The sequence below is a fragment of the Bufo bufo genome, chromosome 6 (assembly GCF_905171765.1).
Source record: "Bufo bufo chromosome 6, aBufBuf1.1, whole genome shotgun sequence".
NCBI lineage: Eukaryota > Metazoa > Chordata > Amphibia > Anura > Bufonidae > Bufo > Bufo bufo.
The window spans coordinates 290,608,724-290,636,573 of NC_053394.1; the positions used below are offsets into that span (position 1 = coordinate 290,608,724).

At 44.9% G+C, this 27,850-nt stretch overlaps 1 protein-coding gene across 1 annotated transcript in view; it reads left to right on the top strand.

Moving 5' to 3' along the window:
* Nucleotides 1-421: 421 nt before the first annotated feature.
* PPP1R9B (protein phosphatase 1 regulatory subunit 9B) overlaps nucleotides 422-27,850 on the top strand; it is a 49,656-nt gene continuing 22,227 nt past the window's right edge. The window contains 4 exon segments of the mRNA XM_040435585.1: nucleotides 422-1,252; nucleotides 1,254-1,673; nucleotides 1,675-1,809; nucleotides 19,590-19,722. Of these exon segments, the coding sequence (XP_040291519.1) occupies nucleotides 671-1,252; nucleotides 1,254-1,673; nucleotides 1,675-1,809; nucleotides 19,590-19,722 (1,270 nt within the window). The 5' untranslated portion in view covers nucleotides 422-670.

Here is a 27,850-nt window from a genome sequence, read left to right on the forward strand (position 1 = left end):
ATATATATGTGTGTGTGTGTTTGTAGATAGCAATGTTTGTGTGCATGTCAGTATATATACGTGTATATGAACATTTATGTGTTATTTATATGCATGATATATAGGTGTGTATATATTCATGTATACAGTATATATGTGTATGTGTGTGTGTGTGTGTGTGTGTGTAGATATATACACACATCCTTGCTTGCATGCCTCCAAGTATTCGTTATCTTTCTTCAGCCCTTTAATACATTTTGACAGATGGATCACTCTTTTTTCTGTAATCCCTTCCTCCCTCTCTGTTTTTGTTCAGATTGAGTAATCCTTCTCTCTATAGGACCCTGCGGGAACCCCTTCGGATTGCAGAAGGCAGGAAAAAAGGGAGAGCGCAAGAGAGGGGGAGTGATACACAGAGAGAAGGGGGGGTCACAGAGAGAAAGGAGGAAGGAGGATGTTGCTTTTCGTGATGCTAGTTTAGGCCAGGATGCATCAGCTACAGTGATATGGTGGGTGACTGTGTTTTTCATAGCTCCGCTTCATAGCTGAACGCCATCATCCCACTACTACGTTCCGAAGAAGAGAAGATGCTTCACTCAGCTTGATGTGACAGACACAAAAAGGAGGAGGTTGGAGGAGGAGGAGAGAAGAGGACTATGAGATCTGGGTACCCACGTCCTACGTCCCAAAAATGATGAAGACGGAGGGTAAGACCCCAGGTGGGGGGCCCAGGAGTTCTTCTCCACATAGGAATGCATATGAGGTTGGGGTGCAAACTCTACGTGGTAATAAAGATGGGGCACCTGAAGTGGAGTCTGAGGAAGCGCGCAAATCAAGGTGCAAATATGGTTCCAATGTTCACCGCATCAAGAACATGTTCCTGCAGATGGGGACAGGTCCAGCAGGTAATGAGAATGACACTAGTAAGGCCAAGGAGAAGCCATCTCGACTGACTTTGCCGCGGGCCGGCAGCCTGAATGAAAATGTCAACCATAGCGCCCTCCTAAAGCTGGGGACCAGTGTTTCAGAGCGGGTAAGTCATTTCGATACTAATGCAGACAGACCGCCTTCCAAACTGCAGGAGGCACGGCGAGTATTTGAGAGGAACCTCCAAGAAAAAGAGACCACCAACAGAATCTTTCTGCGTAAGGAAAGAGGTGGGTTTCAGGACAGAAAATTGGATGTTGTAGTGAGGTTTGGTGGGAGCACAGAATCACTTGACAAGCTGGACACTGATGCTGTCTCACCCACCGTCAGTCAATTGAGCGCAGTTTTTTGAGAACGCAGACCTCCGTAATAACATTCACAAAGTTCCCATCAAAGGTCCAACTGGACGTCGTACAAGACTTTTCCAAGCAGAAGCAGCCAAGGCCGCAGAAGAAAAGAAACCTGTTGGAAAGGTAGTAGATGCTTCTCAAAAGCCAACCTCTGTCCACGAGATATGTAAAATCAAACCGGTGGAGGTGGAAGAAAGTGGGGAATCAGAGACAGATGTGGTTAAGGAGACAGAAGCACCAAAGGATGAGGGCACTGCCAAGGTTGCAACTGAAAATGGAGGCTCGGAAGCCAAGGGGGTGACAGCTCGGGAAGCAGAGTTAGAGGAAGAGGTGGCAGAAGAAGACTACAAAAGGGAAGACTGGTCCGAGGTTGAGGTTATAGAGCTAAGTGCTTATAGTGGACTAGGGGAGGACTCAGGGGGGAAGTGGTTTGGATGAAGATGAAGATGGGTTTTATGAAGCAGTCAACAGCTGTCAAGAGATTGAGGGTCTCTCTGAAGAAGAAGATCCTGCTCCCACACGGAAGATACGCTTCAGCACAGGCCCAATAAAGGTAAGACCTACAGGGTTTCAAGCCCTACATACTTAGCTCATCTCAGTATTTTGAATATACAGGCAAATAACATGTTGGGCAACATTGCAAATCTTCGATAGCCCAAAAAAGGCCATGCAATCCCACAATCCCTTGCAAAATATTTCTGGAATGGTACCATATACGTTAAGGCATGTAGAGTTTCCATGACACCAGCAAGGACATAATACCAAATGAGCTTGTATCTGCTCTTCATCTTCCACCATGGACATTGCTATTGGCTTAGTCAGTCTATCTATATACAATTCTGTCTACATAAGCACACAGTCGTATTCTCTAGGGGTGGGGGTGGTCTCCACTGTACTACACTTTCAGCTGTTTGAATGGAGGAAGTGTGTGTATCTGTATGACACTTCCTGCTGCGGGACAGTGGCAGGGTGTGGGGGAGGGAGTCCCCACGCTTCCTGTTATTGGAGATATTGTAATGTAGAGGTTCCTGAATGCTGACCCAGCTGCACCATCACAGCTGCATGGATGAAGCCTAGGATTGCACACTAGTCATATTGCATCCACCATGTCAAATAGAACAGTAGGTGTCAAGTGTCTGGCCAGATGGGTTGTCATCATTTGGAGCAAATGTTGGCAAACTGTGTCATGTGAACCAGTAAAGAACATGTAGGCACCTCTATTTCCACCATGCATGATTCATTCCATGATCCAAAGGTTAACCACAGACCTATACATAGACTATTATCAGTGTTTCCCAACCAGTGTGCCTCCAGCTGTTGCAAAACTACAACTCCCAGCATGCCCGCACAGCCAAAGGCTGTCCGGGCATGCTGGGAGTTGTAGTTTTGCAACAGCTGGAGGCACACTGGTTGGGAAACACTGGACTATTGTGTCTGAGCATCCTGCTCTTATACAGTCCTGCATATAAGATGAAGAAGCATATTTTTTACATGCCAGCGGCGTGAATTCCATGGCACAATATGGAGCAGTAACCAGATCACATGCAAAAGGCTATTTGATTATGTAAAAAGTGTGTTCCTCTGAGAATTGCGGACTGACAGGTCTAGAAGAGCTGAATTTAAACTGTATGGTAGCACTGAATGTGATAATTTAGCCCAAATGTAAAGCACAGAAAGATAACGAGATGTCACTATGAAATGTGGCAAATAACAAGTACATCTCTATAGCACATGCAAAGCATAGTATTAGTTACCTCCGGGCTTATAGATCCAAATCCAGTTTTCGTTCACATAGCCAGAAAATGTTTCAGCCTCAGGGGAGAACGTCGGCTAATTTTTGCTTTAGGACTAGTTAGGTGTAGGTGTTTGGTGAGCATCAGGATATCCAAGAACTTCATGTGGTGCTCAAGGGGAATCTCCTGTAACATTTGTGACCGGAAAGAATTCCCCCTTTGGCGTAAGGTTGACATTCATTCTGATGTCATCAAGTAACCACAGGGCCTTCACACACCATCACAGTAAATGAATCCATAACTGGTTGGCAGCATCGTCTTATTAGATTAGCAAGGAGATGCTTTTTGGCCTACAGGAACCCTCTCATTATGTGTCTTCAGGTCACAGTACAATCTAATGATGTTCTGCAAATACGAAGTAATAACCAACAAGCATAAGCTCATGTACTTGATATGACCTGATATATTTGAAGTCCTGCATGTATATAATTATGCTCAACCAGAGTCAGCCTTATGTTGGATGATGCCCTGCGTGTTACCTTCTGTTAGTTCTTCTATATGGTGTTTTACAAATAACCAGTGGCCTAACTAGAACTGACTTGGGCCCGACAGCAAATTTGTGCCCTTAAAGGGGTTGTCCAGGTTAAGAGCTGAACCCTGACATACCTCCATTTTCACCCCGGCAGCCCCCCTGACAGGAGCATCGGAGCAGTTCATGCTCCGATGCTCTCCTTTGCCCTGCGCTAAATCGCGCAGGGCAAATTAATTTTTTTGAGATCCTGTGACGTACCGGGGCTCTCCATGGGGCTGCCAGGAAACCCGGTGACGTCACCGGCACTGATGGGTGGGATTTAGCGCTGCCCTAGCCAGTAAAACGCTCGAGGTGTGTTATTGTAAATAAAAGATCGCTTGCCCTGCGCGATTTAGCGCAGGGCAAGGGAGCGCATCGGAGCATGAGATGCTCCGATGCTCATGTCAGGGTGGATGCCGGGGTGAAAATAAGGGTATGTCCGGATTCAGCTCTGAACCCGGACAACCCCTTTAATTTATACAAACTAAAATAAAATAAAATACTTACCTCTCTTCTCCTCCTGCGGGGCCTCCGCTCTTCGTGCAGCACTGTGTCCAGGCAAACACTATGCTGTAACCTGACATCACACAGCGTCACGGAAATCATACAGCATACATGTCCCATACACAACAAACATCCCAAAACGTATACATTAATATAAATAAAAAACATAACACACGAGAGTCAAGGTAAACCAATGGCATGGCCTGTTTATTAACTCATAAACAACCAAATAACCATAAAGTATCTTAGAGCCTAGTCAAAAACTCAGGCTCAAACCATAATAATAATAACTTCAGAGTCCATCCTATAAACAGGATGACCTATGTAAAACCACCCAAACAGGCCAAAAACCATTACCCTTTCAATAGGGGAGGTGGGGGCACACAGATCCGGGCTCCACTGGCTGGTTCAGACAAATAAAGCCCACTCCTGAACCCCCCCACCAATCAGGCACCTGTTACCAGGGTCCAGGTATCTCTACCGGAAACCCTGGAACATAACAGGCCCAGACCTCAGCCAATCACGGCCATCACTGGGCAGAATGACCACTCTGCCCAGCGACCCACTGCAAAACGGAGGGAAATTTTCCCTCCAAAACCTATCCTAATAATAGAATCTTAATCACTGGGAAGAAAACAACCTCTGCCCAGTGATGAAGACAAACCTTTACATGGGACAAATGCTGATATGACCATGTGGATCCCTCCTTAATGTCCGGGATCTGGCCAGGTCATAGTGCGCTCCTACGCACATTACGTCCCATGACTCTTGTCCTGAAGTTGTGTGCTGATAGGAATTAGTGTAGTGCAGGCGCCAAGAGAGGAAGACCCTGGAGCGGTAAGTAATACCAGTGCTAGGACTAGGAACACCATGCTCACCTCTCCCCGTACCCTGAAACTAAAGGAATTCCCATGCCCCTTCCTGAGTTTGGTCCCAGTATCAGCCGCTTCCCCTGCTTCCATGGTAGGTACACCCCTGTAAATAACCCTTACCATGCTATGAACTATGGTGCCTTAATAACATTGCCATTTCTGTCAAATCACAATTGCCTAAAGAACAATCAAATACAGTGCTACCACCACATAGACTACAAAAATAACATATTGTACAGTGCCACCATATTGAACAAATAATATTAGCACACAGTGTCCAAATAACAGCCTCCTGTCTAAAGTAATCTAATAGCAGTGCTATATAAGGATTATGAAGATCTGTAGTGGTCACAAGTGCCTCAGTGGTCCTTCAGTAGGGGCAGCTGATCATTCACAAACCTAAGGCCAGCCATGTAATGAACTCCAGGAAACCATGGGACATCATAAATAAAATAGAATGGGGACAATTCCATTGATTATATAGTTGAGGAATAGCATTTGCCATTTTCTGTGAATAATAACCATTTGCATTCAAATCTTCAGTGCCCCTTCTACCATTTCATCATCTCAGAGTGGAGGTGGTCATGCTAAGCTCCATAACAGCTACACCCATGCACCATAAGACTTATTTGGCCAATAGCTTAGCTGATTCAAGCTAGCAGATTATGACCTAGCGTGCACCTGTAAAGTAATATAACATTGGACCATCAAAGGAAAACTACTGTGATGGACCGTTCTCTAGAAAGCACATATTAGTTCATTGTATGCATAGGATTCATCATCAATATAATCTGATATAGTACTGGAAAATGAAAAAAATACACCTGGAAAATTTTATGTGATTGAGCTCAGATTGACAAAATATAAACTGCTAGTGGTGCTTGGTCAATGATCACACAACCAAGGTGGCGCACCATTTATCTTGGGCTCTGATGCTGCCTTTATTAGCACCAAGGCAGAACCTGCTTCTTTCACTGAGCAATATTGTTTGTTATTGATGGCTCAGATTTCACAAAAGGGCTGGAGAGTCCCTACTGCCATCTTGCATAGTGCAGACAGACAGGACCAACAATGGATGTCATGGTGTGGGGCGCCATTAGCTACCATGGCTGACCCGTCTGGTATCCCTGGAGGCAACATAGACTAGTCTTCAGTATGTCCAGGATATTGTGGAACCAGACTTTTTTAAATCAGTTAGGAAACATCATGTTCCAATAAGATAACGCCCACCCACATACTGCCTGCACCTCACAATATGCTCTTCAGTTTTTCCATCAGCTTCCTCAGCCAGCTCAATCACCAGATATCATTCCCATTTAGAATGTCTGGGACTGGAGGGGTCGACCACCACTTAGGCTGAACTATGGATCCAAGTTAAAAGAGCATGGAATGACAAACCACAGGAGGATATTTTGCATCTGTATGACCAATACCATACCAGAGTCGCAACCTGTATTGCAGAAAGGGAAGATGCCTCCCATTATTATTGTGACCCTGACTCAACATATATCCTACTGCAGAATCTAAAATAAAGGGTGTACCACATTGGCTGTGTGATCATTGACCAGGCATTACTAGCAGTTTATACTTTTTCAGTCTCAGCTCAATTGCATCACGTTTTCCAGGTTTTCTTATTTCACTTTCAGGTAGTGTATGTTGTATATGGCCGAGAAAGTCATAGGCCTCAGCAGAAAGTGATAGACACACCTCTGTTGGATTGTTATCTACACTAAACAAAAATATAAACGCAACACTTACGGTTTTGCTCCAATTTTGCATGAGACTGAACTCAACGATCTGAAACATTTTCTACATACACAAAAGAGACCCCATTACTCTCAAATATTGTCACAAATCTGTCAAAATCTGTGTTAGTGAGCACTTCTCGTTTGCCGAGATAATCCCATCTCACCTCACAGGTGTGCATATCAGGGTGCTGATTAGAACAGCCTGAATATTGCACAAGTGTGCTTAGACTGCCCAACCCAATAAAAAAAGACCACTCTGAAATGTGCACAGTTTTGCCTTACTTGGGGGGGGGGGGGGGGGGGGCAGAAAACCAGTCAGTATCTGGTGTGGCCACCATTTGCCACACGCAGTGCAACACATCTACGTCACATAGAGTTGATCAGGTTGTTGATTATGGCCTGTGGAATCTTGGTCCACTCCTCTTCAATAGCTGTGCGAAGTTGCAGAATATTGGCAGGAACTGGAACACGCTGTCGTATACGCCGATCCAGAGCATCCCAAACATGCTCAATGGGTGACATGTCCGGTGAGTATGCTGGCCATGCAAGAACTGGGATGTTTTCAGCTTCCAGGAATTGTGTACAGATCCTTGCAGAGTGAAATAACGTTTTCCTTTTACACCGTCTGCTGATTCCACATAGATTGCTAGAGAACCAGTCCTGTTACACGCTGATACAAGTAGTGGGTCCATGACAGAGTGGAGAGGGTGTCAGTAGTAAGTTTGTGTTAACGTCACTGTTTATTTTTCTCTTCTGCTGATCCGTCAAAGAACAACCCAGAAAAAAGTATCCTATCTTTTGAGCATCTGCCTTCACACGGTCAGTTTTTTGCATCAGTATTTCATCAGTATTGGTAAAACCAAAAATAACAGAAGTGGGTCCCAAAACAGAGATAACACATGATGGAAAATATTTGCATGTCTTCTGCATTTTGGCTTCCAAATCATGATGCTAAATACTAACCATGTGATAGAGGCCTTATGGATGCTCCAAAGACAGGATCCTTTGTGTTTTTCAAGTTTTCAGTTCTGACAGATCAGAAGGGTAAAATAAACTGTGATGTCAACAAGGCCAAACAGGGAAACTATTGACCTTGTCACAGAGTAGGACAGGGTGGCAAAACACATGAGGAGTAGACATAGTGGCCCTGTCACATAACGGTGAGGCTGGCAACAGCATGAGGATGTCAACAACATTGTGGCTGCATCACAGAGTTGGGAGGGTGGCAGCAGCATGAGGAGTCAACATGGTGGCCCCATCATAGACGCTGGGGAGGGTGGCAACCACATGAGGAGACAATATAGTGGCACTGTCACAGAGAGGTGAGAGAGTGGCAACTGCATGAGGAGTCAAAACATGTGTCTCAGGTCACAGAGAGATGAGGGTGGCAACAGCATGATCATTCAACATAGTGGCCCCGTCACAGGGTGGTGAGGGTGGCAACAGCTGAAGAGTCAACATAGTATCCTAGTCACAGAGTGGTGAGGGTGGCAACAGCTCAGTAGTCAACATAGTGGCCGGTCAGAGAATGGGGAGGTGGCAACAGCATGAGGAGTCAAAACATGGTGGCCTGCCACAGAGTGGGGAGGGCTGCAACATTTTTGTGTTGAAAGGCGAGTTCTCTTTGGGGTAACTATACCCCCTGCGGATTAGATGTCACACTACTGGCAGGGCAGGAAAGCTTGTCCAGGGCAAACTCGGCCAGTTGCGGCCACAAATCAAATTTGGCTGCCTAGTAGTCCAGGGTATCTTAGATCTGGGGTGGCAGGGTGCAGTCCAAGTATGCAAACACCTGCTGGTTCAGAATCTGCTCCATGTCCTGCTGCTGATGATGCTTGGTGGTTTCTTCAGTAGGCGGGTAAAGAAAAGTGCTCATCAGAGACTCCAAACTTAAGTTCCTGCTGATAGAGCTGGTGCTGCCCCTCTCACCCCACCCCCCTCCAGCAGTCATGACAGTGGAACGTGAGTGCAAAGGGACTCCCGGTCAGACCTTCATGAGCATGGGCATTGGTGCACATAGGCAGCGACCAACTGACAACATAGGATGTCTCAATAGTGGTTGAGTTTATCGTCCCTCTCAACAGGTGGAAAAAAGGTCTCCATTTTGGACCGGTAGCGAGTGTCTAACATGGTGGAGAGCCAGCAGTCATCCCTCTGCCAAATTGTGATAATGCGGCTGTCAATACGCAAGCAACTCAGCATGCATCCGGTCATTTGCACAAGGGAATCGGAGGGACTCCCTGACTCCATCTTCACTGCATACTGCCACGGTCTGTTAGGGTCATCTTCCTGGTCTTCCTCATCGCCCTCCAGCTCCTCGTGCTCCTTCTGCTTCTCTCCTGTCCAATTGTGCGGTATAAACCACCTATTTCTGTATACATTGCTTGTACATGAATGTCCTACTCCTCCGCCAGTTCAGCCCCCACATGGCTTAGGTGGCCATGAGATGTAGTTGCCACGTCTCCTGTACCCTGGCCAGCCAGATTTACCAGCATCTGCTCTAGGACGTGAAGGAATGGAATGACATCATTCATCCTGTAGTCCTGGCGACTGACAAATAAAGTGGCCTCCTCAAAGGGCCTGTGCAAACGTCAGGTGTCACGCATGAGCTGCCACTGGCCAACGTGTCAGGGGAGCATTCCTGTTTGCCTGCATCATCAAGAAAATGTTCCTGTGCTCATATGGTCAGTCCAACATGTGGAGGGTGACGTTCCAACGTGTGGAAATGCTGCATATGGGGCGATGTTGGGAAATGCTATTTTGCCCTTGCAGCTCAAGGAGGGCATGTTTTGCAATGTAAGAGTTGCTGAAGTGCGTGCACAGTTTCATGGCCATTTTCAAGTTGTCTTGCAGTTGGATGGAAGACTTCAGGAACCGATTTACAACCAGATTAAAGACATTCGCCATGCAAGGTGCATGGGTCAGCCCTCCTTGACAAAGCGGCTGACACATGTTTCTTCCCATTATCGGTGACTATGGTTCCGATTTTCAGTTGGCGAGGAGACAGTCAAGATTCAATTTCCTCTTGAAGAACGCAGAGCAGTTCCTCCACGGTGTGACTCCATTCACTCCAGGTGCAGAACAGCATGACACTGGACAGATATTGTCCTTGACCATAGTTATAGGTCCACACTTCAGTGCTGCCATGTACTGTACCAGACACCATCAGGTTCAAGGACTGGCCCACCTTCTGCTCAACATATGAGTGCAGGGCTGGTACAGCCTTTTTTAGAGACGTAATGATGGCTTGGGACTCTCCACCTCGGCCATCAGTTCTCTGAAAGGCGCAGAGTCAACCACATGGAAAAGGGAGGAAGTAGTACCAGCAACTTGGCAGAAGCAAGTTCAGCTTCTGCAACTGTGGATAAGTGTACGCATACTGTTGACTTTTTGCAATCGCCTCCCTGATCGATTGCTTGTGAAACCAGTGCCAAGGAGTAGGAGGAGGAGCATCCAGACCAGTAGATGATCAGACGGAAACACAGCTTAATTCTGCTGAGTGATAGAGCCTTGACTGCTGGAAAAGGGTTGCGGGCCGCTAGGAAATGCCTCAGGCTGTACCACAACACTAGCACAACCGGTTTTCCCAGGCCACTTTATGGTGACGGCTCCATGTGTTGACGCAGGGCAGGTGCTTATGTCCTCCGGGTGACTTGATGAAAAATTCCTATGCCAGCTAAAATGGCATTTTACCCCCACCACTGCATGCTGACTGCCTGGTGGTGCCTCTATGAACTTGTGCACTGCTCACTGTTTCCAGACAGATAGGCTCCTGAGTAGCATATGTCTATCCCATGCACATTTAGCTCCAGATCTCACACTGCTGCCACCCTGCTGACTCATGGCCACGCTTGCACCCTGCTGGCTCACCCGCTATCTCACGCGCAAGCTAGAACCCTCAGCTCCTGATGATGATGATGATGATGATGATGATGATGATGATGAAGCCCCCGCTTCACCCGTATCCCACGTGTGATTGGCTACATCATCATCCACTACTATCTGCACGTCACTGATGTCACCCTCACCAGTCTCATGCATGACCGCTCGCAACACCTTTTCCCACGCTTGCCCGCCTACAGGAGGAAGCAGAGGATCTCTCCTCCATAACTTGGCCGGGCAGTAGTGCTGACTGTCGTCAATAAGCTAGTCCTCGCTGAAAAGCAGAGCTGGCAGGATACAATACTTCCCAAGCAGGAAGGAGCAGAAAAAGAAAGAGGCCAGGTTCAAGACAGCTGGAGGCACAGAGCTTGTTCCTGGGCCATGTAAACTAAGCGTGGTGTCAGAGGACCCCACCGACTCCTGGCTGTGGGAGTCTGATGTCAGTTGAGATTATGTTGATGACCGAGTCAACAGTTCAAGACAACTGGGTTGCTGGTCACAACATGACCGCTGGATGACACTGGCAGCTTTGGTCTGTTGCCTGCAACTTCTGGTACCACCCCCCTTCTTTTGCTGCCCCTTCTGCCAACTCCAGAAACAATTTTGCCACTGCCAATTCCCTTGCAATGCCCTGACCCCTGTCTGTTGGACATACTGTACCAGTAACAGTAACTATAAATGTAAAATAGCAGTAGTATTAGACCTCTTTTTCACTCCAATTAGAGAATCAACACCTAATGGAATTACTTATTATGTTATCTATAACACAAGGTGTAAAACCAAATACGTGAATAAATAGAGTGCTACTTCACCCCAATTACAGAATCAAGGTCCTAGTGGAATTATTATACAGTTGCAGAAAAGTAAGTGAACCCTTTGGAATGATATGGATTTCTGCACAAATTGGTCATAAAAATGTGATCTGATCTTCATCTAAGGCCCTCATGCACACGACCGTATTTTGTTTCCGTGTCCGATCCGTTTTATTTTTGCGGATAGGATGCGGACCCATTCATTTCAATGGGTCCGCAAAAAAACGCGGACAGCACACCGTGTGCTGTCCGCATCAGTATGTCCATTCCGTTGCTCCAGCAAAAAAATTAGTGCATTGTCCTATTTTTTTCTAGTTTGCGGACAAGGGATAGGCATTATTACAATGATCCGCAAAAAAAAACGGATGCCATACGAAAGTCATCCATTTTTTTTGGGCGATCCGCAATTTGCCAGGACCGCAAAACACATATTGTCGTGTGCATGTAGCCCAAGTCACAACAATAGACAATCACAGTCTGCTTAAACATATAACACACAAATAATTAAATGTTACCATGTTTTTATTGAACACACCCATGTAAACATTCACAGTGCAGGTGTAAAAAGTATGTGAACCATTGGATTTAATAACTGGTTGAACTCTCCTTTGGCAGCAATAACTTCAACCACAACGTTTCCTGTAGTTGCAGATCAGACGTGCACAACGGATAGGAGTATTCTTGACCATTCCTCTTTACAGAACTGTTTCAGTTCAGCAATATTCTTGGGAGGTCTGGTGTGAATCGCTTTCTTGAGGTCTTGCCACCGCATCTCAATCGGGTTGAGGTGCAGGACCTCTGACTGGGCCACTCCAGAGGATTATTTTCCTTCTTAAGCCATCTGTTGTTGATTTACTTCTATGCTTTGGGTCGTTGTCCTGTTGCAACACCCATCTTCTGTTGACTTTCAGCTGGTAGACAGATGGCCTTAGGTTCTCCTGCAAAATGTCTTTATAAACATGGGATTTCATTATTTTCCTTCGATGATAGAAATCCACGTCCAGGCCCTGATACAGCAAAGCAGCCCCAAACCATGATGCCCCCACCACCATACATCACAGTTGGGATGAGGTTTGATGTTTGTGTGCTGTGCCTCTTTTTCTCCACACATAGTGTTTGTGTGTTTTCTTCCAAACAACTCAACTTTGGTTTCAATCTTGTCCACAGAATATTTTGCCAGTACTGCTGCTGGAACATCCAGGTGCTCTTGTGCAAACTGTAACGTGCAGCAATGGTTTTTTTTGGACAGCAGTGGCTTCCTCTGTGGTATCCTCCCATGAAATCCATTCTTGTTTAGTATTTTACGTATCGTAGATCGCTAACAGGGATGTTAGCATATGCCAGAGACTTTTGTAAGTCTTTAGCTGACGACTCTAGGATTCTTCTCACCTCATTAAGCAGTCTGCGCTGTGCTCTTGCAGTCATCTTTACAGGACGGCCACTTCTATGGAGAGTAGCAGCAGTGCTGAACTTTCTCCATTTATAGACAATTTGTCTTACCGTTGGACTGATGAATAGCAAGGCTTTTGAGATACTTTTATAACCCCTTTCCAGCTTTATGCTAACAAAAATTCTTAATCGTAGGGTCTTCTGAGAGCTTTTTGTGCGAGGCATCATCACCATCAGCAATGCTTCTTGTGAAAAGCAAACCCACAACTGGTGTGTGTTTTCTTATAGGGCAGGGCAGCTATAACAACGCCTCCAATCTCTTCACATGATTGAACTCCAGTTGGCTGACACCTCACTCCAATTAGCTCTTAGAGATGTCATTAGTCTAGGGCTTCACATACCTTTTTCCACTTGCATTGTGATGTTTACATGGTAGTGGTTCAATAAAAACATGGTAAATTTAATTCTTTGTGTTCTATTAGTTTAGGCAGACTGTTGAATTGTCTATTGTTGACTTAGATGAAGATCAGATTTACATTTTATGACCTAATTTGTGCAGAAATCCATATATCATTCCAAAGGGTTCACTACTTTTTTCTTGCAACTGTATATAAAAACAATAGTGGACATCCTAAGAAGCTGTAGTATCAGTCAGCTATTTCACCCAATTACAGAATCAAGGTCTAATCGAATTACTTATGTATAAAGCAATGTGAACTCCACAAAAATCAGTAGTATTAGACCGCTATTTCATCCCAATTATAGAATCAAGGCCTAATGGAATTACATATGTATAAAACAATGTGAACACCCCAAAATCAGTAGCATTAGAATGCTATTTCACCCCAATTACAGAATGAAGGCCTAATGGAATTATTTATCTATAACACAAGGAGTAAAACCAAATACGTGAAAAAATATTTAGAGCACTATTTCACCACAATAACAGAATCATGACGTTATAGAATTACATACAGTACACACCAAAAGTTTGGACACACCTCATTCAAAGAGTTTTCTTTATTTTCATGACTATGAAAATTGTAGATTCACACTGAAGGCATCAAAACTATGAATTAACACATGTAGAATTATATACATAACAAACAAGTGTGAAACAACTGAAAATATGTCATATTCTAGGTTCTTCAAAGTAGCCACTTTTTGCTTTGATTACTGCTTTGCACACTCTTGGCATTCTCTTGATGAGCTTCAAGAGGTAGTCCCCTGAAATGGTTTTCACTTCACAGGTGTGCCCTGTCAGGTTTAATAAGTGGGATTTCTTGCCTTATAAATGGGGTTGGGACCATCAGTTGCGTTGAGGAGAAGTCAGGTGGATACACAGCTGATAGTCCTACTGAATAGACTGTTAGAATTTGTATTATGGCAAGAAAAAAGCAACTAAGTAAAGAAAAACGAGTGGCCATCATTACTTTAAGAAATGAAGGTCAGTCAGTCAGCCGAAAAATTGGGAAAACTTTGAAAGTAAGGGCTATTTGACCATGAAGGAGAGTGATGGGGTGCTGTGCCAGATGACCTGGCCTCCACAGTCACCGGACCTGAACCCAATCGAGATGGTTTGGGGTGAGCTGGTCCGCAGAGTGAAGGCAAAAGGGCCAACAAGTGCTAAGCCTCTCTGGGAACTCCTTCAAGACTGTTGGAAGACCATTTCAGGGGACTACCTCTTGAAGCTCATCAAGAGAATGCCAAGAGTGTGCAAAGCAGTAATCAAAGCAAAAGGTGGCTACTTTGAAGAACCTAGAATATGACATATTTTCAGTTTTTTCACATTTGTTTGTTATGTATATAATTCCACATGTGTTAATTCATAGTTTTGATGCCTTCAGTGTGAATCTACAATTTTCATAGTCATGAAAATAAAGAAAACTCTTTGAATGAGAAGGTGTGTCCAAACTTTTGGTCTGTACTGTATGTATAAAACAATGTGGACACCACAATAGCAGTAGTATTGGACAGCCTTTTTATCAAGGTGTAATTGAATTGCTGTTAAGTTAGCCTCTGCACTCTCCCTATGCTCTCCCTATAGTTTGGATAAAGTCTCCCTATGATCTCATTATTACCTCCCTACACTGTCCCTGTGCTGTCACTGAACCCTTCCAAACTAAAATTTTACAAATAAAGGCTTTCTGAATCACTGTCTCTAGCACGTCTCTCCCTGCACTAAGTTCACAGTAAAATGGAGGAGATCGGGCAGGATGAGGCTTTTTATAGGGCTGTGACATCAGAGGTGCTGGCTAGCTGCTGATTGGCTGGCTGCATGGCATTATGGGTGATAACTCATTTGGGGGGGTACTATCTCTCCATGGGGAGAGAGCACCTTAGTCAGCATGGAGAAAGGGATGCAAGTGAGCTCTTAGCAAACTCTGCCTTTAATCCCACCAGATGTAAGGCAGCTATCCTGTAAGTCAATGTTCAACCCTTTAAATAGGCCTTGAGACATGACTGGGATATTAATTAAGTCAGCATCTGCAGACAGCTGTTTCGAGGTGATTGCCCCTCATCAGTGCAGAGCAGAGAGTACTGGCTTAACTGGGTGAGAGGCTTAAAGAGGACCTTTCACCTATTCTTACTCTATGAACTAAGTATACATACATGTAGAGCGGCGCCCGGGGATCTCACTGCACTTACTATTATCCCCAGGCGCCGCTCCGTTCTCCTGCTATGCCCTCCGGTATCTCCGTTCCCTAAGTTATGGTAGGCGGAGTCTGCCCTAGCGCTGGCCAATCGCATTGCAGAGCTCACAGCCTGGGAGAAAATAACCTCACAGGCTGTGAGCTCTGCGCTGCGATTGGCCAGCGCTAGGGCAGACTCCGCCTACCATAACTTAGGGACTGGTATCTCCGCCTACTATAACTTAGGGAACGGAGATACCGGAGGGCATAGCGGCAGAACGGAGCGGCGCCCGGGGATAATAGTAAGTGCAGTGAGATCCCCGGGCGCCGCTCTACATATCTGTATAGTTAGTTCATAGGGTAAGAATAGGTGAAAGGTCCTCTTTAAGTCAGGATTTGAGGGGTTCTATCTCTCCCTGGGGACAGAGCTCCTTAGTCAGAGTGAGGAGACTTATAGGCCATAGATGCTCCTCTGGAATTCTGGGAAGAAAGAGATGCAAATGAGCTCTTGACAAGCTCTGCCTCTGATTCCACCAGATGTAAGTCAGCTATCCTATAAGTCAATGTTCGACCCTTTAAATGGACCTTGAGACATGACTCTGATACTAAATAAGCCAGCACCTCATCTCCAGACAACTGTTTCAGGGTGATTGCCCCTAATCAGTGCAGAGCAGAGAGTACTGGCATAACTGGGTGAGAGACCTAAGTCAGGATTTGGGGGTTGCTATCTCTCCTTGGGCAGAGAGCACTTTAGAGGCTTCTTACTTTCACGTTGTAACATGTGCAGCAGCCATTTTAGAAAAAATCTGACTGGTGTAAGGGATCGTCTCTTTTCAGGGGGTCACACTCACAGATATCTTCGTAGACATGATTATAATGTCCAAACTCTTGCTTTATTTCAGACACTTTAGCAAAGCACAGGTTAAGAAGTCGCAGCTTCAACTTATCACTTGTGACATCCACACAAAATAACAAACCCTTGCCCGGCTAGGCTCTAACTAAACACATAAGCGTATCCCTGACTCACCTAGAGAGCCCTGTTCACACATGGAACACAAATGCGGCTTTCCTCATCCATTCAGTCCAGCAACCTCCAGGCTGTGACACTTCAATACCTTTTGGGGGATTGTGGTCCAGTAGTCCTCCCGACTCTGGCCTCGTGATCCTTGTTTCACAGGCGTCACCGCGTCCCCCAAAGTTCAGGCTATCGCCTAGCCTCGTGGCCCCTCAGCACACCCGGCTGAGACCACTCGCACAGAGCCTCACCAGGACTTTGCTTCACAAGACACTCCAGAGTGAGACACATCCAAGATCCAGTAGCAGGATTAAATAGGATTCCTGGACATGAGCATGCCTCAAGTCCCGGACTGGAACCTGGGGAAACAACACCTCAATGTTCACATTGCCACACTGGTTACCACGAAAAGTGAGGAAATTCGGATTTGTGACGAATCTAATTTTTCCTGAAATTCTACTTGGTCAACCTCGATTCGCTCAACACTAGTTATGATAAGGGATGAGCGAATTTAATATTTTGAAGTTTGTGTGCAGGTTGTGTTGTGGTATTTACTGAATTGCGTTATGGATTCCGTTACCACGGACCATAACGCAATTCCATGACGGAATGCATAACGGAATGCCTTTAGAGGCATTCCGTTATTCATTTCGTCATAATAGAAGTCTATGGCCTGCAAAACGGATCCGTCCGGTTTACGTTATGCTGGAGTCCTCATCAATATACATGATACAGTTCTATTATACTCTATGTAGAGATTGCATTGTATCCTAAGAATGGAAAAACACCCTCAAATACCTTGTCAAACAAGATGAATGTTTTTTTCTGATTATTTAGGGAGAACTGTCCTTGGAAGTAGGAATGTGTTGTCTGTATATTCATTTATTAGATATGGCCATGCACAAGAGAGCTGCTAACTGAATACATGGGAGAGTTTCTGCTATTGGGATATTGTGGGACCATTCGCAGAGCCAGTTAAAAGTCTGCAGAGACTCCTGGGTAAACATGAGTGACCCTGTCAATGTTAATGGGAGGAAAATGGAGAGCTATACTGGTATAATATGCCCCAAGTGTTTGAATATTATGGCACTTAATGCTGCTATCAAGTGGGCATAGAACAATGACAAAGTAATAAAACTATGTGGTACCCATATAATACCAGCACATTGTTTTTAAGTTAATAAATGTAATCAATATAAAAGCAGGCTAGGTTGGGGAGGAGAGGTGGAGGCTTGCAAAAGGTGAAGGTCCCAATCCGACCTCTGGTACCTGTCACTCTATCATCAGGCATACACATGGTCTTCTCCACTGACCTCTATGGGAGTAAAAGTGTAAAGGTCTGATTGCTGGAAGCCCCCAAACACACTGATCAAAAGTACAGGGATCCCAAGTCCAACAGGGGTACCTCATATGAAAGGTGGTGACCTCATTGGTCAGCAGTGTATACAATGCCTATCTGAATGATGACTGCCAGGAAGCAGAACTTGTTCCTGGAATGATCTGATCAAAACACAGAAACATACTGGTACTTCTTTTGTATAAAAAGCTCACCACCTGTCTCTTTTAAGGAAATTTGTCACCCCGGTTTTGGACCATCATCTACAATAATACATACTAGTAGTACTGCAGATATGGAGTCCAGGTCAGTATTTTTTATTTTCTTACTGCCCCCCATTCCCCTACTGTCAAAGCCACGTCTCAAAGCTGTGTTGAAATACTGTACATGGTCAGGACTGCTGTGCATGCACACATGAGTCCTCTCTATTATGTTGGCACAGCAATATCCTTGACTGTGTATTTCAGTGCAGCTTTGACTGCTGACAGCGGTGGGACGGAGGGCATTAGGAAAAAAGTGATCTGGACTCCTTATCTGCAGTACTATGTATGTATTATTGTAGATAATAGTCCAAAATCGTGGTGAAAGACTCCCTTTAACCCTATCCACTGCAGTCTACAGCTTGCCCCATAGCTAGGACTGCAGGTAAATAAGGTTAAAGGGGTTGTCTCCATAATTTTGTTCACCAATTTCTTAACCTAACCCCTTTGCCACAATGAAAGCGCTCACTGCCCTTGGCCCTTCCGCTGTCCCCCTCTTACCTCTACCGGGTGCTGCCTGAGGCTGCCTCACCTGGCCTCATTGGTGGTGCACCCCTGTACAGGATATGTTGCTGCAATGCAAACTGGATGTATAGTGAACAAGCGTTACTAGCTTGCTACATTTTCATCCAACAGTTGTGCTAAGGTCAATCCAAGGATTGCAGAGGTGGACTGTGAATGGTCTGGAGTCTCTGGACCAATAGTTGGGCGCTCCTTACCAACCACTGTGCACATAATGCCTGTGAGCAGCATTTTGTCTCATATATTGAATGGTCAGTCAAACTCTGGTAGATTGCAAGGGCAGAAGTACCAAATAGTCAGCCCATGCAGTTTCTAAAGGCCCAGTAGACAGTAGGACTCCAACCCAGCTTGACCGTACTTACATCTACATATCAAGCATATGAAGAAATTGGATCATAGAAAGTAGATGGATATGACTAATTTCTCCTGTCCGAGGTGGTTATGGCAGGGATGTAACTGAAAGTTGATAGAGCATGTGCTCTGGGTTCAAACAAGCCACCACGCCTTGACTATGGCATTAAGATACAGGGATACTTTTCCTTACCACAACTCAGCATTAGGGTTGTGGTGGTATTAAGCAGCACCAGAAAAGAGACCCCAACATTGTTTTAGGCCTAGTCCTAGGACGTTGGTGCCCAAAAAGTTCCCTTTTTTTAGTGTAGACTTCTGGTGGTGCAGGAGAGTTGTTTTTTTTTGTTCTACCTAAGAATCATTACTTCTTAGGCTGTGTTCTCAGATATATCTCCCAAGAAGAGTTTTATACTTGAGTAATTCAAGACAAGTGGCTATGTTCATGGAATATGATCAGGTGGTTGCTAAGCATTCATAATCACAAGGGGACAGAACGCTACGAAGCAATAGGAAATATCAGTGGTATTAAAAGGTACACAGAATAACACGTGATATAATGCAATATAGAGATAACCCATACATTGTGTAAATGGCCATAATTTACTGCATCTATGGATAGGAGTATTTTGTCAATTAAATGGAAGGATATATAGCATAACAATGTAAGTTCAGCTTCAAGGAAACTAATAATTCTTACCCCCACAGGTGTTTAGCACATACTCTAATGAAGAATATGACCGGCGTAATGATGATGTGGATCCTATGGCTGCCTCAGCAGAATATGAGCTTGAGAAGAGGGTGGAGAGGCTGGACCTCTTCCCTGTGGAACTAGAGAAAGGTATGGAATATAATAAACCCATAGAATTTCTGACAAATAATGTTTTATTCCCTTTACAGTCAACTTTGCACCGCTTACAGGTCTTAAAGTGGGCCCGTCACTTCTTCTGACATGACTACTTTAGCAACTGCAATTGTGGAGCATCTATTCTTATGACTCTATGATGTGCCATTCCTCTTTAACCACCTCAGCCCCCCTAGCTTAAACACCCTTAATGACCAGGCCACTTTTTACACTTCTGACCTACCCTACCTACCCTACTTTCATGCAACTTACCACCCAAATGAATTTTACCTCCTTTTCTTCTCACTAATAGAGCTTTCATTTGGTGGTATTTCATTGCTGCTGACATTTTAACTTTTTTTGTTATTAATCGAAATTTAACGATTTTTTTGCAAAAAAATGTCATTTTTCACTTTCAGGTGTAAAATTTTGCAAAAAAAACGACATCCATATATAAATTTTTCTCTAAATTTATTGTTCTACATGTCTTTGATAAAAAAAAAATGTTTGGGTAAAAAAAAATGGTTTGGGTAAAAGTTATAGCGTTTACAAACTATGGTACAAAAATGTGAATTTCCGCTTTTTGAAGCAGCTCTGACTTTCTGAGCACCTGTCATGTTTCCTGAGGTTCTACAATGCCCAGACAGTACAAACACCCCACAAATTACTCCATTTCGGAAAGTAGACACCCTAAGGTATTTGCTGATGGGCATAGTGAGTTCATAGAACTTTTTATTTTTTGTCACAAGTTAGTGGAAAATGATGATTTTTATTTTTTCTTACAAAGTCTCATATTCCACTAACTTGTGACAAAAAATAAAAACTTCTATGAACTCACTATGCCCATCAGCGAATACCTTGGGGTGTCTTCTTTCCAAAATGGGGTCACTTGTGGGGTAGTTATACTGCCCTGGCATTCTAGGGGCCCAAATGTGTGGTAAGTAGTTTGAAATCAAAATGTGTAAAAAATGGCCGGTGAAATCCGAAAGGTGCTCTTTGGAATGTGGGCCCCTTTGCCCACCTAGGCTGCAAAAAAGTGTCACACATGTGGTATCTCCGTACTCAGGAGAAGTTGGGCAATGTGTTTTGGGGTGTCATTTTACATATATATGATAAATATCTTGGTCAAATGCCAACTTTGTATAAAAAAATGGGAAAAGTTGTCTTTTGCCAAGATATTTCTCTCACCCAGCATGGGTATATGTAAAATGACACCCCAAAACACATTGCCCAACTTCTCCTGAGTACGGAGATACCACATGTGTGACACTTTTTTGCAGCCTAGGTGGGCAAAGGGGCCCACATTCCAAAGAGCACCTTTCGGATATCACCGGCCATTTTTTACACATTTTGATTTCAAACTACTTACCACACATTTGGGCCCCTAGAATGCCAGGGCAGTATAACTACCCCACAAGTGACCCCATTTTGGAAAGAAGACACCCCAAGATATTTCGTGATGGGCATAGTGAGTTCATGGAAGTTTTTATTTTTTGTCACAAGTTAGTGGAATATGAGACTTTGCAAGAAAAAAAAAAAATCATCATTTTCCGCTAACTTGTGACAAAAATAAAAAATTCTAGGAACTCGCCATGCCCCTCACGGAATACCTTGGGGTGTCTTCTTTCCAAAATGGGGTCACTTGTGGGGTAGTTATACTGCCCTGGCATTCTAGGGGCCCTAATGTGTGGTAAGTAGGTAAATGACCTGTGAAATCCGAAAGGTGCTCTTTGGAATGTGGGCACCTTTGCCCACCTAGGCTGCAAAAAAGTGTCACACATCTGGTATCCCTGTACTCAGGAGAAGTTGGGCAATGTGTTTTGGGGTGTCTTTTTACATATACCCATGCTGGGTGAGAGAAATATCTTGGCAAAAGACAACTTTTCCCATTTTTTATACAAAGTTGGCATTTGACCAAGATATTTCTCTCACCCAGCATGGGTATATGTAAAATGACACCCCAAAACACATTGCCCAACTTCTCCTGAGTACGGCGATACCAGATGTGTGACACTTTTTTGCAGCCTAGATGCGCAAAGGGGCCCACATTCCTTTTATGAGGGCATTTTTAGACATTTGGATCCCAGACTTCTTCTCACGCTTTAGGGCCCCTAAAATGCCAGGGCAGTATAAATACCCCACATGTGACCCCATTTTGGAAAGAAGACACCCCAAAGTATTCAATGAGGGGCATGGCGAGTTCATAGAAATTTTTTTTTTTTTGGCACAAGTTAGCGGAAATTGATTATTTATTTTTTTCTCACAAAGTCTCCCTTTCCGCTAACTTGGGACAAAAATTTCAATCTTTCATGGACTCAATATTCCCCTCAGCGAATACCTTGGGGTGTCTTCTTTCCGAAATGGGGTCACATGTGGGGTATTTATACTGCCCTGGCATTCTAGGGGCCCTAAAGCGTGAGAAGAAGTCTGGAATATAAATGTCTAAAAAATTTTACGCATTTGGATTCCGTGAGGGGTATGGTGAGTTCATGTGAGATTTTATTTTTTGACACAAGTTAGTGGAATATGAGACTTTGTAAGAAAAAAATAATAATTTCCGCTAACTTGGGCCAAAAAAATGTCTGAATGGAGCCTTACAGGGGGGTGATCAATGACAGGGGGGTGATCAATGACAGGGGGGTGATCAGGGAGTCTATATGGGGTGATCACCCCCCTGTCATTGATCACCCCCCTATAAGGCTCCATTCAGATGTCCGTATGTGTTTTGCGGATCCGATCCATGTATCCGTGGATCCGTAAAAAACATACGGACATCTGAATGCAGCCTTACAGGGGGGTGAGCAATGACAGGGGGGTGAGCAATGACAGGGGGGTGAGCAATGACAGGGGGGTGATCAGGGAGTCTATATAGGGTGATCACCCCCCTGTAAGGCTCCATTCAGACGTCCGTATGTGTTTTGCGGATCTGATCCATGTATCCGTGGATCCGTAAAAAACATACGGACATCTGAATGCAGCCTTACAGGGGGGTGATCAATGACAGGGGGGTGATCAATGACAGGGAGGTGATCAGGGAGTCTATATGGGGTGATCACCCCCTGTCATTGATCACCCCCCTGTAAGACTCCATTCAGACGTCCGTATGTGTTTTGCGGATCCGATCCATGTATCCGTGGATCCGTAAAAATCATACGGACATCCGAATGGAGCCTTACAGGGGGGTGATCAATGACAGGGGGGTGATCAATGACAGGGGGTGATCAGGGAGTGTATATGAGGTGATCACCCCCGTCATTGATCACCCCCCTGTAAGGCTCCATTCAGATGTCCGTATGTGTTTTGCGGATCCGATCCATGTATCAGTGGATCCGTAAAAATCATACGGACGTCCGAATGGAGCCTTACAGGGGGGTGATCAATGACAGGGGGTGATCAGGGAGTGTATATGAGGTGATCACCCCCGTCATTGATCACCCCCCTGTAAGGCTCCATTCAGATGTCCGTATGTGTTTTGCGGATCCGATCCATGTATCAGTGGATCCGTAAAAATCATACGGACGTCCGAATGGAGCCTTACAGGGGGGTGATCAATGACAGGGGGGTGATCAATGACAGGGGGTGATCAGGGAGTGTATATGAGGTGATCACCCCCCTGTCATTGATCACCCCCCTGTAAGGCTCCATTCAGATGTCCATATATGTTTTGCGGATCCTATCCATGTATCAGTGGATCCGTAAAAATCATACGGACGTCCGAATGGAGCCTTACAGGGGGGTGATCAATGACAGGGGGGTGATCATTGACAGGGGGTGATCAGGGAGTGTATATGAGGTGATCACCCCCGTCATTGATCACCCCCCTGTAAGGCTCCATTCAGATGTCCGTATGTGTTTTGCGGATCCGATCCATGTATCAGTGGATCCGTGAAAATCATACGGACGTCCGAATGGAGCCTTACAGGGGGGTGATCAATGACAGGGTGTGATCAATGACAGGGGGGTGATCAATGACAGGGGGGTGATCAGGGAGTCTATATGGGGTGATCAGGGGTGATCAGTGGTTCATAAGGGGTTAATAAGTGACAGGGGGGGTGTAGTGTAGTGTAGTGGTGTTTGGTGCTACTTTACTGAGCTACCTGTGTCCTCTGGTGGTCGATCCAAACAAAAGGGACCACCAGAGGACCAGGTAGCAGGTATATTAGACGCTGTTATCAAAACAGCGTCTTATATACCTGTTAGGGGTTAAATAAATCGCATCTCCAGCCTGCCAGCGAACGATCGCCGCTGGCAGGCTGGAGATCCACTCTCTTACCTTCCGATCCTGTGAACGCGCGCGCCTGTGTGCGCGCGTTCACAGGAAATCTCGGCTCACGCGAGATGACGCGTATATGCGTCGCTGAGCGCAGGGCTGCCGCCTCCGGACCGCAATCCTGCGTTAGGCGGTCCGGAGGTGGTTAAAGAGGACCTTTCACCTGGAAAAACATTGTGAACTAAGTATGCTGACATGGAGAGCGGCGCCCAGGGATCTCACTGCACTTACTATTATCCCTGGGCGCCGCTCCGTTCTCCCGTTATGCCCTCCGGTATCTTCGCTCAGTAAGTTATAGTAGGCGGTGTCTGCCCTTGTCCTGTGGGCATCTCCTTCTCCTAGGCTGTAACGCTGGCCAATCGCAGCGCACAGCTCACAGCCTGGGAGAAAAAAACCTCCCAGGCTGTGAGCTGTGCGCTGCGATTGCCCAGCGCTGCAGCCTAGGAGAAGGAGACGCCCACAGGACAAGGGCAGAGACCGCCTACTATAACTTACTGAGCGAAGATACCGGAGGGCATAACGGGAGAACGGAGCGGCGCCCAGGGATAATAGTAAGTGCAGTGAGATCCCTGGGCGCCGCTCTACATGTCAGCATACTTAGTTCACAATGTTTTTCCAGGTGAAAGGTCCTCTTTAAATTCCTGTTAGAAATTATGAATGAATTATTAGTAGCTTGCAATGAAGGTCCAGATGGGCGTTTCCGCTAGGAGTGTGTCCCTATACAGTCTGACACTATCCAATCAGTGCTGACAGTGGCAGACTGAGCAGTGCACACCCCTAAATTGGATAGCAGCAGCAGATCCACTGCGCAAGCACTGAGTTTAGGAGGCATGGCGCAGGCGCAAGTAAAAAGGGCTAGATGTAATTTCTAGCCCAGTTAGTCTAGAGGATGCTGTCGCTGTAGAGATGTTACTAACTTGTGCTCCAAGGTCACTGGTCGGCCCATTGGTGCTCTAATAAGCAGATCAATAAAAACATGTTTTTCTCTGGAATGGAACCACAAAAAGAGTATCGTTTTAGTCAGCATGTTTAAGACTACCAAACTACATGCCTGGTTTAATAGGGTTGATCATACAGACAAATGCTCTTTGAAGGATACTTTTGGAACACCTCTAAAGAGACAAGATCATACTCCTGTTTAACTCAGCTACTGACACTAGAATATAGTATTAGGCCTCTTTCCCACGGGCGAGATTTCCGCACGGGTGCAATGCGTGAGGTGAACGCACTGAACGCATCACTTGTGCGTTGCGTGAAAATCGCAGCATGCTCTATATTGTGCGTTTTTCACGCAACGCAGGCCCCATAGAAGTGAATAGGGCTGCGTGAAAATCGCAAGCATCCGCAAGCAAGTGCGGATGCGGTGCGATTTTCACACATGGTTGCTAGGAGACAATCGGGATGGGGACCCGATCATTATTATTTTCCATTATAACATGGTTATACTGGAAAATAATAGCATTCTTAATACAGAATGTTTAGTAAAAGAGGGATGGAGGGCTTAAAAAATATAAAAAAATAATTTAACTCACCTCATCCACTTGTGGATCATGTGATGGACCATGTGATGAACGCAGTGACGTCACCACAGGTCCTTTTCCTCCTGGTCATCAAAGAAGAAGACAGAAGAGAAGCCGGGCTGCGCGAACAAGTGGATGAGGTGAGTTAAATTATTTATTTATTTATTTTAACCCAAAAAAAAATATACTATCATGGAATATTTGGAATGATGCTTCTTTTAATATAATTTAGTAAAAGTTAAATTTTAAATTGGTAGCTATAACCTTCTGTGATATTATTTTAACCCCTTTGTCACTATTTTACTAAGCATTCTGTATTAAGAATGCTATTATTTTCCCTTATAACAATGTTATAAGGGAAAATAATAAAATCTACACAACACCTAACCCAGACCCGAACTTCTGTGAAGAAGTCCGGGTTCGGGTTTGGGTACCAAACATGCCAATTCTTCTCACGCGGGGCAAAAACGCATTAAAACGCTTTGCACTCGAGCGGGAAAATCGTGCATTTTCCCGCGACGCACCCGCATCCTATCCGGCCCTCGCAAGCGACGCCTGTGTGAAAGAGGCCTTAGGAAATGAAATGGAGCTTTTGATGACCAAGAACATTTTCTTATTGCATGACTAACCAACCAATTGTACGCTAAACATGAGAGGTCCCCATCTTTTCTTACCATGTGAGCCACATTCACTTTTGAGGAACAATTGTAACTGGGAAATATTAAATGTGAAGCAACAAAAAGACTTGAACTTGCAAACATATACAGCTAATAAATTCAATGTGAAATTTGGAAGTCAACATGCCTGTATTCTTCTCAACAGGGATTTTGCAATAGGTTGGTGTGGCATATGCCCAGGGTGCTGGGTGCCATGGGAAACAATCACAATACAATCTGCTTTAGCTGGGGTATTTAGACACAAGGATAGGGCAGCAAACTGAATCTACGGGGAAAAAAGATCCAGTTACAACTCAATTACAAATTGGCTGAAGGGAGACACTAGTACAAACAATACTGCATGTTTTAAGTGATACATACCAAAGAAAATAGATGTTATACCGTGCTGCCCAGATTGATGCAGCAACCTGAATGTGAAGTGCCAGAAGGAGGACAGGAGTTGTAGATGCGGCACTGATAGGAGTTTTAATGGTTCATGGTGCCTCACTCCCACACTCCCTGGGGTCGTGCAGTGAATAGAAGGTGCACCCTTTCTTCCCTCAGGGCACACTCTAGGAATGGAGGCTCCTGTCTGGTGTGAGGTGACCTCCATGTTAGGTAACTGGGTGCAAGGCAGGGCTCCCTCGTGGTGTAGGGAATACAATGGTGGCAGAGTGGCAGGTGTTGGGTGCAAGGCAATAAGAAGGCAGTAAGGTAATAAGTCCAACAAACTTTTCTGAGGTAATCTTGGCAAATAACAGTTTTCTGGATAAAATCAGTCACTTCAAATACACACACAATCTTTCTAAGACTGTATATTGGAAAGCAGGTTATATATTCTATCTCTATTAAGTCCAGACAACTTCAAAAATTGACCAAAGGCATGGAAATCCACAATATGTAATACAGTTCACACAACGGGGTGTAGATCCTACAATGGGTAGCTAATCCGTTGTAAAAGCGTTGTGGGTGCTGGAGGCAATTAACCCTTTCCACAAGCAGCAAAGTCCAAAGCCGTAAACTATGAGTCCCTTGTAGACCTAAACAGTCTATAGATTCTTTGCTTCCTTTTCTGCGGGGTCTGGCACTTGTCTTCAGCATGTACAGATGGATAACCCCTTGTAGTAGGCCTCACGCTGCACAGATCCATGCACCTCCTCACAATTCAGCTGCTTAGGCCAGAATCACTGGCTGACGCAGTCAGACTACACAGCACCCATCTCAATACGGGCAGGTCCAGCCAGCCTCCCTCTGGGTAGGGCACAATAACTAAGCTGTTTTCCCATTTCAGCTTTTGGAATCACATAGCACAGCAGTGAAAAAACATCAACCCTTTTAGCACTATATTAACTTTCAGCAGTGATCTACTGGGTCGGTGCATTAGCACTGTTGTCAAATATAGCCATGGGAACGTGAGACAATGCAGTACTACTAAATTTGGGGATACATTGTCATTTGGTGCCTAAAATATGTACCGCTAGAGTGTATGATAGAGGCCTATGATGATAGCCACATGGACAACTGAATGGCCACAATGCATTTGTCTCAGATGTATGGCCAGCTTTAGGCCATGCATATACAATAACCAGTATCTACCTTATAGACCCATAAAGAGGTAAGATAATTAACGCAAACTATATGTAAATGTTATGAAATTAGTGTTTTCCTTTATTCGATTA